General features: G+C 41.5%; 3 protein-coding genes across 4 annotated transcripts; 1 reads left to right on the top strand and 2 right to left on the bottom strand.

Moving 5' to 3' along the window:
- Positions 1–606: 606 nt before the first annotated feature.
- Positions 607–2,845, bottom strand: LOC129581784 (ryanodine receptor 1-like). The gene is made up of 4 exons (XM_055473020.1): positions 2,377–2,845; positions 1,940–2,290; positions 1,279–1,593; positions 607–1,001 (listed from the first exon to the last, which is right to left on the bottom strand). The coding sequence occupies exons 1-4, from the start codon at positions 2,457–2,459 to the stop codon at positions 815–817; spliced, it is 936 nt and encodes a 311-aa protein (XP_055328995.1). The 5' UTR covers positions 2,460–2,845; the 3' UTR covers positions 607–814.
- Positions 2,846–4,639: 1,794 nt separating this feature from the next.
- On the bottom strand, positions 4,640–7,233 carry LOC129581785 (uncharacterized). The gene is made up of 6 exons (XM_055473021.1): positions 6,790–7,233; positions 6,205–6,233; positions 5,929–6,107; positions 5,582–5,734; positions 5,393–5,509; positions 4,640–5,153 (listed from the first exon to the last, which is right to left on the bottom strand). Exons 1-6 carry the CDS (start codon positions 6,839–6,841, stop codon positions 5,054–5,056), a joined length of 630 nt encoding a protein of 209 aa, XP_055328996.1. The 5' UTR covers positions 6,842–7,233; the 3' UTR covers positions 4,640–5,053.
- A 1,803-nt stretch (positions 7,234–9,036) lies between these two features.
- Positions 9,037–16,694, top strand: LOC129581542 (putative protein tag-278). 2 transcript variants are annotated; one of them, XM_055472676.1, is made up of 5 exons: positions 9,037–9,765; positions 9,976–10,265; positions 12,574–12,713; positions 12,857–13,553; positions 13,890–16,694. In XM_055472676.1, the coding sequence occupies exons 1-5, from the start codon at positions 9,399–9,401 to the stop codon at positions 16,509–16,511; spliced, it is 4,116 nt and encodes a 1,371-aa protein (XP_055328651.1). In that variant the 5' UTR covers positions 9,037–9,398; the 3' UTR covers positions 16,512–16,694. The 2 variants fall into 2 exon arrangements, with proteins under 2 accessions (XP_055328651.1, XP_055328653.1); XM_055472678.1 differs by lacking the exons at positions 9,037–9,765; positions 9,976–10,265 and adding an exon at positions 11,027–11,306.
- Positions 16,695–16,700: the final 6 nt, after the last annotated feature.

Genomic DNA, 16,700 nt, shown 5'->3' with positions numbered 1-16,700 from the left:
TTGTTGGATACGTATACAGACACAAGACAATTACACGTACGTAGTTAAATCATAGCGTCATAGAATTACACTGAATGAACCACGGTTGATATCAACAGTAAAAAAACGGCTTTCTGTGCTCAGCTTCTGTGAACTCCCAGATCGTATGAATGCAACTCTTTTGCATCGTTTTCCAGCTACTGAGACTGCCGGCTGAAAACTGGAAAACGCTACTGAAAAAGAGAATCAAACCAGTAATAATTCTATGCAGCTTACAAAAAATTAAAGAATTATAAAATTACTTAATCGTCTTCGTGGGAAGCCACCGTACCTTAGATTTACATAATTCAATTATCTTGTGTTGACCGTATACCTCAGACTTATCAAGCACACCATCTAAGCACGATTAAAACTTATATAATTACGGCAATCAATCAGTAGATGCTGATACCTCCTCCCGGGTACGGTCCACCCTAACAGTCATAGAAAAAAATGGGTGCTCGAATCTTATGAATGTTTGGGCGTTTACGCTCATTGTCAGGGACACACTACACTCGTACAAATTTGTCGAATGTATTACACCATACCCGAAGAGGCGAGCACAATAACACTTCAAGAGTATCGGAACAACTTTGCAGAATTTAAATACACAAGTTTCGAGATGGTAAACAACAACAACGATACAATATCGTAATAGAAATACAACAGGAAGAACCAAGTCAGAATATTATAATCTACAACGGGAGATCGCCGTACAAAGCACTGCAAAACAGCTGAATAAATAACAAAAAAAAACGCTTTACCAGCGCTAAAGATTCCACATAAATCTTTTGTATCACGTAACAGAGCTTTTCGGACTCTGTGAGACACTTTCACTCAAGGACACGTTGCTATTTGTTTTTGATGCATCCATGACTCTTGTGCGGGAAGAATTTTCCGACCGGCTAGAGGATTTCAGCTTTGGTGAGTGCAGATTACATCCCAGTGCAATCAAGCTTTTTACGATATTCTGGACAGCATCTCTAGATGCGAAAGTGCAAAAACACGTATTAGCATTTTCTTATTCGGATAAAAACTACTTACGTTATTCTTACGGCACCGCATCGACGGTATTTTGGGAAGCATAGCTATTTACTACAACTTTTATTGTAAAGTTTGTACATTTCACAACTAAAAATAGCCTCAACATCAGTTTACAAAATTAATGCGCCAAATTGTATCCCATTGTACCACTATGGGATGAATGTGATACTAACAGAATTCTACAAAATACAGTGACTATCCTGTGAGGGTTGTTACCTGTTGGCTTTCTTTATTGTCCAGTCAATTTTATCGTACGGTACCAGATGTGGACTGCGTTTACATTGGTTATCCTCACTATTACCATACTGCCAGCCCTGCTGAATTCGATTTTTAGCCCAAATTTCGTGGAGGTTGGCTGCAAGCGTTTCCACCAAATTTTCCACGTCGGCATCCAGGTGGCAGCGCGAAAGATCAAAAGGAAGCGGTTTGTAACCATTGGTCTGGCGGTACTCTTCCGGCACTTCCATTACGTTTGGTCGTTTCTCAGCTGCAATTTGGTCCGAGAACTGGTATCCCAAAGCCGTCAACGCTCTAACACAGTGCAGAATTCTCAATAAAACAGAATAGACAGGAGCGGAATCCGAGAAGCGACAAAAATTAAAATTCCTGTTGGTTTTGTACCTTTTGTAATTATTAGTTTTGTGATATAATTTCACTGATTTTAGCGCACCATTGGTTGTTTAGATTCTTTAGAATAAAATTAAAACTGAGAAACCACAGCGACAGCAATGCAAATTATAAGTAACCTGATCCATTCGAGCTTTTTCAATGTGAATCGAATATTCGATAATGACCTTAGTACACGGTAGTCAATAATCGCTAACGGATTGTTAAAATTTTTAATTCACACTGTGAGCCGTATTAAATCAGAACTTACTTTAGTGTTTCCATTGTGAGAGTAATATCATATTCCTTCTCCGTGTCGGACAGCAACTGGTACGTGGTCAAGCACGGGTGCTTCTTGTGGAGATCATCGCGTTCCAGTGCGTAGGCCCATCCAGCCTGAATCTTATTGAGCGACCAGACTTCGTGTAAGTTTTCCGCGAGAACATCCCGCAAACCGATCACGCAGTCAGGCAGGACCATGTGCGATGTATCAATGGGAGACGGAGTGAAGGCTTCCAGGGTCGGAGAGATCACACTGTTGCCCGCGGCATTGGAATGTATAGGCAGGGTGAGTGAGGTCCGTTTAGGGGACGTTGTGGCGCTATCTGCACTCGGCGGTGGCCTTCAAAATAACTCCGTTTATTAACAGCACACGGTATTACTAATTTGTCAGCTACATGAGCCGTCACGGTGACGGCGTCACCGCACCTCTCTCCTGTATTTGTACTGCATGAAGAAAATGTATAAATCACGCTCCGGAAAAAACCAGTGATCTCAGGAAAATGTGGCATTCGACATCACTGTATTCTCAGGACTCGCATCCCAGATTCGTCCCCCTTAGTACGGACTCTGGTGAGGATATAAAAATCCAAGACAAAACACGTCAGACGATACGAATATTCATATGAATGACAGTTGATTGAACTATCTTTCAATGGAAAATAATTACTCCTCGTTCAAGTATTGATGCAATTCGAATCTCAAGCTAGAATTAACGCAGATCAAAAATAGGTTATCATTCTAAAATTTGCGGATGACGGCATGAGCACAATTTTTGGCAATCAAAGCACGATTTCCTTTTTAGTTCTGGGCATGACTCATACATGTCTTATCGTGGACAGTCGTTCGGAGCGTTTCGCCTCGGTTCAACAAAGCAACTGCCGTGCGATCGCGGCTGCCGGGTTGACTCAGAAGTCTGAATGGACATCAATGGAGAAACGCTCATATGGAGGTACAGTAAACCGTTCGAGTTTCGACGTAAAAGGCGGTAAAACGACTTAAAAAACGAAGTTAATACGAATTAAAACGAAAATGTCTTTGTACATACTTTGTAGTCACCTGCGAGGCTGCGACCACAGCTTTCAGTTGTACACTAGTGACTCACTGGTCAGTGTTCAACTGAAAACTTGCCAAGGAAATAATGTAAAACACAGATTTTAACTTTCAAATCCGTAGCGTCACATTCAAATTTTAAACTTATAATAAGGACGGGTATCACATGTTAGCCGCACCAACTGAGGACATACTCGTACCAAAATTAAACAAAATTTATACTTATGTTGTACATGAATTTCGTAGTACTGTACTTTTAGCAGCTTTCTAAATTCTAAAAGTGACTAGAATGTAGAAACGAACCAAAAGATATCCGCAACAAAATATCTATATTATTAGTGCTGCTGCTGCAGTGAAGGCATTTCAATCGATACATCAGTTTTCGTTTTTCAACTTTTCCATTGTATGTTGACAGTACTACCACTGTAGCTGTGCAGTGTGCAAAGGGAAGCGGCGTGAGTGCAGTTTTAGCTGCACTCGCGGCGTATGTTTATTGTTTATTCCTCTATGGTACTACCCACTTCCGATCTATAAATATTTTTTATTTTTATTGCATAAGTCCGCCGGCACAGTTGAGCATCCGGGTCGCCATAAGGAGTTCTTTTAAAGTCTTCTCTAGACAACTTCGTCTAGAGTAACCCTTTTGTGTTTTTCGATTTCTTCTTGGGAATTTTTGTGGATAAATAGTGAGCCCTGCCATTTCTGGTTCGAACCAGATTGGCAGGGACAAGTTGTTCATAGGAACTACAGATACACTCTCCACTCTCCAGTGTACGAACTGCCTTCGGTTCTCGCAGCATCTTTTCGTGACTTTTATTCCTCTCATTATTCCTTACTTACCTTCATACTGCTCGAGTCATACGTCGGAACCCATTCTTGCCTATCTAATGGAGTCGTCAGGACGCTGGAGCCTGTGCTGCGGGAGCGACTGCATGCGCTGTGAGGGGGGACATTCTGGGGCGTCTGAATGTTGTGCTTCGAGTGATCTGGGGGCTTGCCCTTATAACGCTTCGCGTTTGACCCTTTTAACCAGTGATCTCGTCAGCGCGGCAATCGGTAAACCCCTAAATCCTGCTTTTATGGTAAATGCGCCCGAAGAACGTGGATCTGTGCTGTGGAGCCTTGTTGACTTCTGGAACTCTCACTGCGCGTTGGATCGTTTCATTTCATTGTTCATGTCGTTGGGGTATCGTGGAACGAACGTGGATCTCCCAGGCTCTGGATACGGATGGAGGAAGCGCGGATGTTTGCGGTCGGATTTTTCTGTTGTTACGCCCGAAGCAATCTGGGGGCTTGCCCTTACAACGCTCTGCGTTTGGCCCTTAACCAGCGAGCTCGTTGGTGTGGCACCTGTGGATTCTGGCTGCTTGTTTGTAGTTTTTCTGTCGGTCTCTGTATTTGCTAGGTTCTCGAATGTCGTAAAATCATCTTAATCGTCAGTTGTTTTCGCTTATGTTGGTTTGAACATTTTCATGGTGTCTGATAAAACATCCTTGCAGTGAAAAAATATTTATTACTTTATCATCATCCACTGTTCACTAACTGACAGTTATTACTCGTAGGTATTAGGGTAGGTAATGAAAGTCTGAAAGTACAGTACTTTCAGAAAATGACTCCGATAACTTTAAAACGAAAGGAACAACAATACAGGACATTTTCATATGCTTTTTCCATTAATTACAACTTACAAGCACTGAAACAGACCACATTATTTCTTGCTACGGACAAAGCCAGAAACAAAGTTAAGTAAACAGCTATAAGCAAAAAGTTAAAAATGTCACAAGTTCAAAAGAATAACAGGAGTGCAAAAGGAAGTTATCTTACAATTATCGTGCAGTGCCCATAACAAAAGTTCTGAATAGATAAAAAAAGCAGATGACGAAGCACATCATTTTATACTCTGGACTAGCGTAACAAGGAAACTGATTTGTGATCTAATTAGCGATGGGCCTGGCAATGATAAAACCTTTTCAAGTATTCGCGGCGCGCGCATCATACAAAGGATGACGAACAAAAGATTAAACACAATTTCGAATTGTTTCGTGCTGAGAGATCAGTCGTATTTGTATAGCCTACTTTCCACATGGGATATGATATCCCACTCGTTCAGATTTGGCTCCTCTCCAGCTAAGATCTTCCTTCCCAGGTAGAATCTGTAGCAATAAAAAGACGTACTGTACGGTCTGTGCCATATACACCGGGTAGCACTGTCTTACAACGAACTTCTAAAAAAATGAAGTTCAAAATGCGATTTCAGATAAGCCGGATGTAAGGCGGAAAACTACAGGGCGGCGGCATTTACCGGGTAATGATGACCGAACCTTTTACAACCAGCATTTGAATGTCAGCACACTTGCAAGTTTAAAATTCGAACTCTGCATGAAGAACTCACCCCAAACCAGCACCTAAGATCAACGCCAGGAAATTCGTAAGAAGGAGCAATCCCAGGAATTTTCGTTTGGCACCGCAGATCTTTTTCGGACTTCTGGACATATGATATTTCGCTTTTCTGTAAATTACAAAAACAAGATGCGAAAAGGTCTCAAGCATTCCAGACCCGCACAACCCGCTGATCACTTACAAGTGGACTGAAGTTGGTGCGGCATAATTCCAGTCCCAAAACCAATCGGTTGAACCATCGGCAGCGGAAGGACTGAGAAGGATTTGTCGGTTAAATTCGTCATAACCCAGAAAGTAATCTCCACTTTCGGCTGGCGAATCCGGAAAAACAGGGCTGAAAAGGTAGAAATTATTAAATGTCGGCTTACCAAATCAATCAATTTACGATAATCAGTTTGAATCATGAGGATTCACAGAGACCATCACTGATTATTCGAACTAAATAAAACAGAAAGTCGCCCACTGATCATAACTCAAATAAATCGGTGGCAAGATTAATCATTTGTTCGCGCGATTAACGGTCCATACCTGCTGCGTTTACTTTGTCGTAAACTTTGTCGAGCGGAGCTTTGAAGAGATTCTCTTTGCGCGTCCATCAGCAAACGTTCCATGCTGCCTTCGTTTTTCCGCTTTAGAGTCAGGTTAGACTGCGATGCGGCCATCAGTTTACTTGCGTCTAAACTTTCCTGACCCGAAGCAGATGGGACCTACGGTGTGTTAACAAAAAAGTTAACAAATAAGAAAACTTAGAAAAGCTTTATAACATTGTAGTCATAAGTTCACTGGTCAGTTACGCAGAGGCACCTGCAGCACTTCCCACGTGTCCACGGATTCTGAAAAGATACCGATGCAATAAAGGTTTTTTTACCAGTCCACCTATTTGTCATTTGTGGACCAAAATCTATCGCATAAAGAAATGAACCGTGTAAAAGAATCAACGTAATCAATTAAGAAATCGTCCAGAAATATTGAAATATTTTTCAAAATCCGTACTGTATTTACTGTACTCGTCCTAAGTGTACAGTACTTTTACGGAATAGTCAATAGCATACATACATTTTACAGTATCGAAACATCTATAATTAAGTAATCAACAATGTCACCATGTGACTTTGCAGGCAGGCAAGAACATCTTTTTGACAACGGAACCGTAAAATACATATTTAATTTTATCAACTATACGATTCTACTGCTTGAGTCTTAAGTCTTAACCTACAAACATGTAATAATTGTAGTGTCATTATAATAAAGATCAAGACTCACTGGTCAGCTCAACAATACTGTAAAGTTCTCAACGACTTAAGTTCTTAACCTTAAGCAACAAATTACTAATTTAATAAACATCAGTTAATTATCGTGAAAACAGTATTTGCAGTTTACACTGGTTACCTTTCATTTTGTTCATGTCTGGATTTTGCTCGGGAGACTTCTGATTGGCCATGATCGATACTACTATGATGAGTACTATCGTTCCCAACTTCCCAAACAACGAAAACACAGGTTCGAAAACGGATCAAAACACGGTAAAGTCTTTTCGTCCAAGTCAAACGGTTCATAAACTACAGGAATTTCCCAGTCCTATGCCACTCTGTGGATTACAAAAGCACGTTTCTGCAAGAAAATTATTATCAGATATTATTATTAGTATTAAACGATGGAATCCATAAAGAAAAGTATGAAGTCGAAAGGCAAATTAAAACCCTGCTAGATTCATTGTTAGCGAAAATACATTCGCCAGCTGTTATACAATTAGCACAAAACGACAACTTCACGATGTTGGCAAGCACGAGATATCCTCGTGAGCGAGTAGAAGTCCCAACAACGAAGCGCTGCGGAAGCAGCTTTGTGCGACACAGAATGAGTCATTCCAGCTATAAAACTGACAACTGAAACTGAGTCAGTGGGACCTGTGGATGGGATATGAACAGAGTTGACACCGCTTGCGCAAGGTAGGAAAGACAATATGATCAATAACTTCGGTGGAAACCACTAAAAACCCGAAAGGCCAATAAAACAATAAAAATTTTATCTAGTCAGAACTTAATTTCTTTGTTTATATGCCGCACATTCTTTCGTTTATGCAAGAATAATTCATTAGAAAACGGGACCCCGGGATCCCACCTTGCGACGGCAGTTGTGGAGTTTTGCTCCAGTCAGTTTTTTACAGTTTACTTTTTCAGTTTTGGTCAGCTGGAGCCGAGTTGGCTCTTTTTAACTTGCGAATCGATCGGAAGCTGGTAAGGACTAAAAATTAATAAGCACTTCATAATATCTATATAAATAAAATACATAAGGCACTAAATTTACGAGTTAGTAATATTGAATAATTATGGTAGTAACGGCACTTACAATTATGTCAGCTAGCAAATGCATTTATTAGCAGATGCTGATATCAGGAAAAAATTTTTCCGGATATCAGCCGTTTCTCTTTTTTTGAGCAATACTTGACAAAAACTGGAGATAAATTCGACCGTGGGATGCGGCCGGTAAAAAATAAAAATGTAAAGAAAATTAAAAAAATAACTTCAAATGAGGGCTCTGACCAACCATAACAGGAAAAAGCCAACAACCAACAGAGAGAAGGAATTTAATTCTTAGGTAAAGTATGTTCTGAATCGTCTTTAATTGTAGCTATAGAAGTAAACAAAATTTTTAATCGCTGGACTTAATTTTGGTGCTACCGATATGACAATTACCTTTAGGCTTTAATACTAGATCAATTAATATTTAATATTAAAATGTTAAAATTTTGTTTAAGTCGAAATGTAAATCGGAAGACAGATTTATGTAAGGCGGCTAAGGCCGCGCCAGTTGCCTAACGAACCGCACCGCGCGCCGGCCGTGAACTTAGCCGTTATACAGAGTACCGAGAGCGTAGCCAAATCGCAAGAATTTTTCCGTTTTAAGTTTTCTGCTTCAGAAATTTTAGAATTGTACGAGGAGGGGGTAAATGAGCTCGATGCACCCGAGCAAGGGGTAACAGAGCTCGTTATCTGTGACCGTGCCTGTGCAACACGGCCAGCCACCAAGAGACGGCAGCCCGTGCTATCACGCAGAACACCTGAAGCAGTCACTGAGCCCGACAGATTTTTGTTTCCATAGACTTGTATGCTAAACTGAATCACTTCTGTTTTGCACATTCGGGAACGAAACCAAGCAAATAACATTCCAAAAGAATCAGAAAAAATTCACGAGATTTTGTATACTAAGTTATGATTCATGGTGCAGGACACAAGTTATGGCCATTTATGTTTCTCGTAGACACAGCATAGAGTTTGTGCGTGGAACCCAACCGTTGATTCGAATTCTATGCTATGTCTACGAGAAACGCAAATGGCTATAACTTGTGTCCTGCACCATGGATCATTACTAGTTTAGTATCAAAAATCTTGTGAATTTTTTCTGATTCTTTTGGAATGTTATTTGCTTGGTTTCGTTCCCGAATGTGCAAAACAGAAGTGATTCAGTTTAGCATGTCTATGGAAACAAAATCTATCGGGCTCAGTGACTGCTTCAGGTGTTCTGCATAGCACGGCTGCTCTCTGGTGGCTTTAGTGCACACACGGTCTAACGAGCTCTGTTACTGCTCGATCAGCTCATTTACCCCCTCCTCGTAGAAATTGTATTGCTGACTGTGAAATGATAAAAGACGCTCGCACAAGCTACCCATGACGTAAAGTGTTGCACGTGGCTTGTTACTTAGTTAAAGTTAGTTTATTTCGTGTATTTTACTTTTTTACAGGATCGTTAATTCGATATGCCAATGATTTTTTATTTGTTTGTTACAGTTTGTAGAATTCAGTGTAAGAGCACTGCGATGAGGGAAATATGTGTTCCCGCCTAGCTCAAACTGATCCCTTCCGATCGTGGAAATGTTATGATTGCAGATGCAAGACGTTTTAACTGCGATCGTCTTTCTTGATAATTGCTCAAGAGTCAGCAGAAGTGTTTGGAACTTCGCAGTGATTAATTAGCTTAGCGGCCTTAGCCAGCAAAGAATGTCTGCTACGGCACAACCGCGGGATAGAAGAGCCCACGAAAAACGTCGAAGGAAACGACAAGATGGAAATTCCGATAACCAAAGTCCACGATCAGCGCCAGTGTTGACTGGGCTCCGTCCAACGGTCGCTCAGAATGCAGTGGTACCATCTGATCATCAGAACGGAGATTCAGCAGTGGAACACAGTCCTCGATCAAGACTGGAGCGAAAACTGGCTGCATTATTGCATAATCAAGAACCTGACGAGCAATCGATGAATGTTATTTCGTTATTGGTGGATGAAACTAATCGCGAATACGAACAGGAGGTGGAAATGTTAAGGGAAGAAGTGCAGAAATTAAAAAGGATGCTACACGATGCAACAGGTAAACCATTGTTAATTATGTAAAAATTGATTTTATAATTTTTATTATTTCCGTTGCAGTGGTTTATCGAATTTTACGGTTTTTAACTGTAATGGTGATCTGTAACTGTCTGCTTGCTACTCTATTGGAAATTGGATTCTTTGAAGTACATTTATTATAACCCTTCGGTTTAAGTCATTTGTATAGTCCACACAAACAAACGTTTTGCAGGAATGCTTCAGCAGATTCCTCAGGAGCAGCACGTCCTAGACGGAAAAATGCAGGAGGCTCCTGTTAATGCTAATCGCGAAGCCGAACGTGAAGACTCTGAGCTGCGATTCCAGCGGGAAGTGCATCGTATCAAAAAGAGGATGCAGGAAGAGCACCAGAAAGAAATGGAGAAGCTGCGACAGTATTTTGAGAGACAGTGTTCAAAGAGTCAAACAGATTACATCAATGAAATTTATACTCTCAAGCTGGAATGCCAGGAAATTGAACAGCAGCGTTCAGAATTAGCAAAGGTAATTGCAGGATAATTTTATCTGACTATGTATGTATTCAAACTCTGAAATGAAAAAGCCATAAGCCATTTGGTTGTTATTATTAATTTGTAAGTAGGTTTTGCGTCTGGTAAATAATTTAGTAAGTAATTAATGTAATAAGTATTTTCCAGTCAGACGTTAGCAAACATTTTCTCCATTCTGCAGCTGACAATGATTTGGCAGATCAGCTTTGTGATACCTTGTTTACTTTTTATTTCACGAGTTTTTTACGATGACGATATGCGAAACTACATACTAGTAAGCCTAAACTAATTCAGATGTCGCAAATATTATGGCTACGTTATTTAGAGACTGAAAATCTTGTCGTTATACAGTAATTGCATGGTTACAGTACTTTCTCACAAGCAGTTTCTCGGTTGGTTCAACGCTTCTTGACGGTTGAATTTTTCCGTTTTACCGTGGACTGCAGATGTCTTTTTGCGGTTGTTTGAAATTGTGAAGTGCGCAGATCAGCTGATGGGCTGTGGCAGCTGGCCTGTTTTTGAGCTGGGCAGTTATCGTGATCCACGCTATGAAATATAGATATTTCTATGCGGTCTTATAACCAGGTAGACGACGAATGCGCAGTATTAGATGAGGCGAACAGGTAGACTGATTGGGTGGGAGAAGAGGCCGGATATCACGACACAGCATTACCTGGCGTGTGGTGATGGATGAGGTGGAAAATGGATAATGGGGGAACTGCAGCCAGCGGCACAGGTTACCTAATCGATAATATTTACGTGGTACGCTGCTGTAGACAGACAGACGTGCGGCTTTCGATGGCGGCATTCATTTCGGCTACCTGAAGAGAGCATAATGTAGTTCAAGCCGTGCTTAGGGATCATTTCTGGACTGTTAAATGGGTCGCTGTCCTAGACTGTAGTCGTACACAGTCTGATAATAGGGGGAGATATTTATCTGGAATAAATTATTTGCGTAAAATTCATCATCTCATTGCCGCGATGTATTTATTGTGGTCGTGGAATAATGCGTTACCCTTCTGTGGATGGTTTTATGGTACAGTATGCGGAGCATATTGTTAATTCGTAATTTTGATTGTTTTTTAATTATATTCGGTTGCAGCAAAAAGTGTTTTCCAGCTCACAATCAGATATAAATACAGAATCACTGAGTCTCATTGTATCCGTGGATTATAATTATAAGCTTTTACGCCTGCGCTGTCTGTCGTGCTGTACTTACTGAACGCTTTCGAAAGAGTTGTTTTCGAATTGGGTTTTAGTTGTTGGTGCCAGCTTTTCCAAATGCTTGGTGGTCGAATTTTTGGCGGTTTGTAACACATCACTTACTCATAATTACTGTATGTATCCTTATCTCCGAGACAGACTCCGATCACCGTGACGGTGATTTAAAGAACGATCATAATATCATGGGTCAAATTGGGTGGTCATTTGTGTAAACATTGATAACGGTTACAATTTTCGCCGGGCTTTTTATAGCATGGGGTTTGCGGGCAGGAGTTAGGCTTATGGTGCTTTCTTCTGGTGGTCCTGGCCAGCTTACTATTTGTATGACAAACTGCTTCCGATATGCATGTTTCAGTTTGGAATAAGCAGTTAAATTTTACAGTGCAGTACTTTTATACGCGCACACATGCGTGCCATCGTCACTAAATGACATCTGGACCTTACGGATGCGTGTACAGTAATATGATTTAAAAATGCTTATAATTAGAAGGGGTGGATGCTGAGATTTGGTGTATGTTTACGACGAGGACAAAGAGCATGAGAAAATCACCACTGGTCAGCGAATTCTTGACTTGCGAATATTTGCTCTGTTTTACCGTGAAACTGTCACGAAGGGGTAGCAAATGTTGTACTTGGCAGGGATTTACGTAATGTGTATTTGGTGTTTCCTGCTCTTTTGTGTATTTAGGGCAATAAATCCTCGTTAAGGCGATTGTATGAAAACTTTCCGTATGATTTATTTGCTTTCGAGCGATTTTACTACAATTTTAAAATCACTGTGATTGTTAGGTGGTGTGTATCCAGGGGATTTGTATTTGCTCTTGAGTTTAGTGTTTGTGGTTTTCTCATAACTGATAACTCGTAGAGTCGTAGCCATCGCTAGTCTTATGGTTAGTAATTTTGTGCAGTTTTATGTGTTTAAAACACTAAAGTTCTGGTAATTTTACAGTGACACCGAATACCGTGTGAAACCAATTTTTGGGTTTTCTGTGCTGCGTTGTTCATTTAGTCTATTACTGAATATTTTAATTAGGCACTGACCAAATTGAGACTATTACAATATTTCTTTGATTTTTTAGCTCAAGTCTGTTTGTGATACGAAGGATGAAAGCCTGAAGCAGCTTGACAGACAAAATGCAGGCATAATGCGGGTCAGAAATCAGCTTGCCACGGAAATACAGCAATTAGATGCGACATTAAAGAAGATGGAGAAAGACAAGTGAGTGCTGTCTTGTCTCGTTAGAATGCTTGACATCGGTAACCCGTAAGACTGTAACCGATCGCCATAGTCCAAAGATTACACTATCTTTTACGCTGTGGATTAAAATTTTACGTTTTACAGATATAAATGTTTATTTACAGATTAGCATCAGAGGAACGCACAAAGAAGATCCTATCGGCCGTACGTGAAGGTTTACACAAACTGTCGGACATGCGCGATGAAGTGCCGGCAGAGGGGCCGGGCCAACCCGGTCTGTCCACTTTCTATAATCACATTGAAGAGATTATTACTACGGATGACTGGGGCGACGATGATGTGTACACCAAGGGAGTTGTGGAAGAAATTCAGGTTTCTGTACAGAAATTGGCCCGACCGACCGTTACATCGGAGCGTGTAACGTTTCAGCCAAAAACCACCAAACTTTCGTCTGAAACGCAGACAGAATTCCCCCCGCCGATACCTCCAGCGGAAATGGATGCTCTGAAGAGCGGTTATGAGACAAGGATATTTACGTTAGAGGAAACAGTGATCAGTGAGAAGAGAATATCTGAGCAGAAAATTTATGATCAGCAGCAACAGATTACAAAGCTGCTGCAGAAAGTGGATGCGGATCGGAAGTTTATTGAAGAGTTGTCGTCTGAAAGGGAAGCCGACCGGGATGAAACATTGAAATTGACCAGGAATTTGGAAAATACTTGGCGGGAAAATGAAAATATAACGGAGAAACTGAATAATTTACGACAGACTAATGAAGATACCGAGAATCAGCTAAAGATAGCTACGGCACAAAACGAACTGTTGGAAAATATCCGAAAGCGATTTGCCGATGAACTCCAGGTATTTCAAAAAATTATACTCAAAAATTTCAAAATTATAAATTCAAAATTCTACTCTGGAGTGACTGCTTGTACCATTATTACCGCATGTATCGCTTTTGCTTAATTTTTTTGTATTGAAAGTTTATTTCGATTGGTTTTTGATTTCCCTTTTTAACCATTTGACGTCGTGCGACTTGTTATGTAATCTTAATCTCTGTTGATGGGTTTTCTGAGTTTTTATTTCTTTCACCATAATTATACGATGGAAACTTTTCTTTTTTGTTAATTATTTATTTTTCATGGTTACAGGTTGTTCGTAAAATCGTAATGTGCATGAGAATTTGGCTAATTTTAGATGAGGAACGAGCAGATAAAACAGAAAGACGATCTGATTACGGATTTAGAACGCCAACTAAGTGATAAGATGTCCTGTGAAGAGCAGCATCGGCGTCAACTTGAGAATCTCAAATTGGAATTGAGCGGCTTTCTCCGTTCACCCCCGCTGTCACCCGAGCCCGAGACGGCTGATATGTCACACAGTTTGGACGATCTGCGGAAGCAGGTCATGGATCTCAAGGACGAACTGGCCGTGAAAAACCGCTCAACCGTCCAGGAACATGAAAGATTACTAACGTCTCTGCAACAAGAATTGAAAAATGCTAAGAAGAGTGAAGAAAAGGGTCGGCAGGAACGCGAGACATTGGAGCAACAAGTCAGTGCACTGGAGCTGGAAGCGGCAGGATTACGGCGCCAGTTAGACGTATCAAAATTTCAAATACCTGATGAGGATGTGGTGGAGCAATTAAATGCGCGCTTAGCCATGTTGCAGAAAGAAATGGAAGGCTGCCAGCGGGTAATTGAAGGCCAGGAATCGGAATTGCTCAGTAATCGAACCGAACTGGAGTCAGTGCAAATGCACTATGAGGAATTGCTGGGAAAATGGGAGAAACTGAACAGCGAACACGGAGCTGTCTCGCGGGAAGATTTACTGCGACAGATGGAACAGTTTGAATACCGAAACAAGTTCCTGACGCAACAGCTGGAAGAAACTGCGCAAATGTTGGATGATCAGCAGCGATTGTGGGAACGGGAGCTTACCCACAAATCGGCCGAGATCGTGGCTCTGAAAAATGAATTGGCGGAGAATCACGATTTGACTGCGGATCTGGAGAGCGTGCGAGTGCAGATGGGAGATCTCAAAAGGCTTTTGGACGAAGCAGAAAAGACAGCCCGCGAGAAGTCGCTGTATGCGGATAGTCTGAAGAATCTGGTTGATATCATGAAAACCGAGGCGGCGCAGAAAGACGCAGCAGTAAAAGCGCTTCAGAAACAGTTCAACGATAATTCTTCAAGTTTGGCGCGACAACTGGAGGAAGTGGAGAAGATGAACAGTAGCATGTTGAAGGAAGTTGAAGTGTATCGGAATGCACCTAATCAGTCAATTGACTTCGATAGCATTATTTTGGAAAAGGATACAGAGATCTCTAGATTGCGAGATTTGGTTGAAGCGTCGCTGGACGATTCTCTCATCACCTCGAAACATGTTTTGTCACTCGAAAACAACACACAAACGGAAAATGGATTGAGTTTTGAAAGCGTTGAAATTCAAGTGGATTTATTGGATGACACACAGCTGCTTGCAGAGATCGCGGACTTGCATGCAACAGTCCGGGAGTTGGAACACAAAATTGTTCAGAAAAATAACCAGATGGAGGCTCTCGCAGCCGAATTAGCGTCGTTGAACGATCGACATGGAAAAACTCAAACAAAATTCCGCACGACGATTCAGTATTTAAACCAGTCAGGACATTCGTCCAGTGATGAAGGAACAGTTACCACCACTCCGACAAAAGACCTCGGGGAGACATCGCATTTAGTAGAAAAATACGAAGAGAAATTGCGCGAAATGGAGAAGACGCATATCGATGAGATGGAGCGATTGGTGCATGAAAGCTTGTCGGTTTTGCAGAATCAGAGTGTGATTACGCCAAATGCCAATGATTCGTTAACGGCGCCTCATGTTAACGGTTCTACCCGCGAGATTTCTCCAGGAAGCTTCAGCTTGAGTTCGAACGATGACTCCACCCTAAACGATGCACCGCTGTCCGATACGCTGCAGCGTGCGCTACGGGAACTGCGGAACGGAAGTGAGGCGATACTGAAAGCATCCATAAAAATCAACAATGGAGCAGTGTCCGAAAACGCTGAAAATTGGCCGGCTGAGCGAGATTTGTTGGTGGCCAAAATCAACTTCTTCCGAGATACCATCAACCAGTTAGTACTAAGCCGTGATTCCATGGAAATGGCATTGCGCCATTTGGAACAACAGAATGAAGATCTTCGTGCGGAGTTGGAGATGCTGCGGAAGGAAGACGAAATGGCCGACGAGGGCAAAACATTACTGCTGACCATGTTGAAGAAAACTGAATCCGAGCTAGCGGAATTACAAGCACGATACCGACAACGCGATGTGCGGTTGGAAATCGAGCAGGCAGGCCGAGAACGCGAAGAACGGGAGAGGGAGAAACTGCAGAAAGAGCTGCGAGATACCGAGGTTCAACTAGTGCGCATCCGAGGTGAGTTGCGGCAGAAAGAGGCTCAATGGGAACGGGAACGGATATTAACCATGTGGAAGAAGGAATCCGCCGTTAATGGGGGTGCGGAGGAAGTTGAGCATGCCCGCTCACTGTGGAAAGGAAAATGTATTCGGGCGGAGAGCTATCGAAAGAATTTAACCCATCAGAAACGCTATTTGATCACGCTCATTGATGATTTGGTCTTGAATACAACGGATGAGCTTGTTAAGCGACTTGCCTTAGATGGGATCCGTCCAACGAGTATACGGGGACCGGGTGGGAGTTCTGACGTAAAGCGTCCTGAGAAGAGACGATTTAAAACGTTTGGAATAGTGGTTTGCGCTGTTATTCGGCTGCAGATAACCAGAATGAAATGGCAGCAAATAAGGCAATATAGCTAATGTTGCCGGTGACCTGTCTTCGTTTTAATTTCGTTTGATAATTATTGCTTTAATTTCCTTTAAAGCTGTTTTAACTTACCTGGATTCGACTTGTTTTAAAGCGTTCTTATGTATTTTAAATGTCTTAAATCACATCAGTGGATGATGAGTTGATTTACCAGTGCCATTATAAAGGTTACAAATCTGGAG

The sequence above is a fragment of the Paramacrobiotus metropolitanus genome, unplaced genomic scaffold (genome assembly GCF_019649055.1).
Source record: "Paramacrobiotus metropolitanus isolate TYO unplaced genomic scaffold, Prichtersi_v1.0 Parri_scaffold0000006, whole genome shotgun sequence".
Lineage (NCBI taxonomy): Eukaryota > Metazoa > Tardigrada > Eutardigrada > Parachela > Macrobiotidae > Paramacrobiotus > Paramacrobiotus metropolitanus.
The sequence above is the reverse complement of the archived record's forward strand: the minus strand, read 5'-3'. Positions and strand labels throughout refer to the sequence as shown.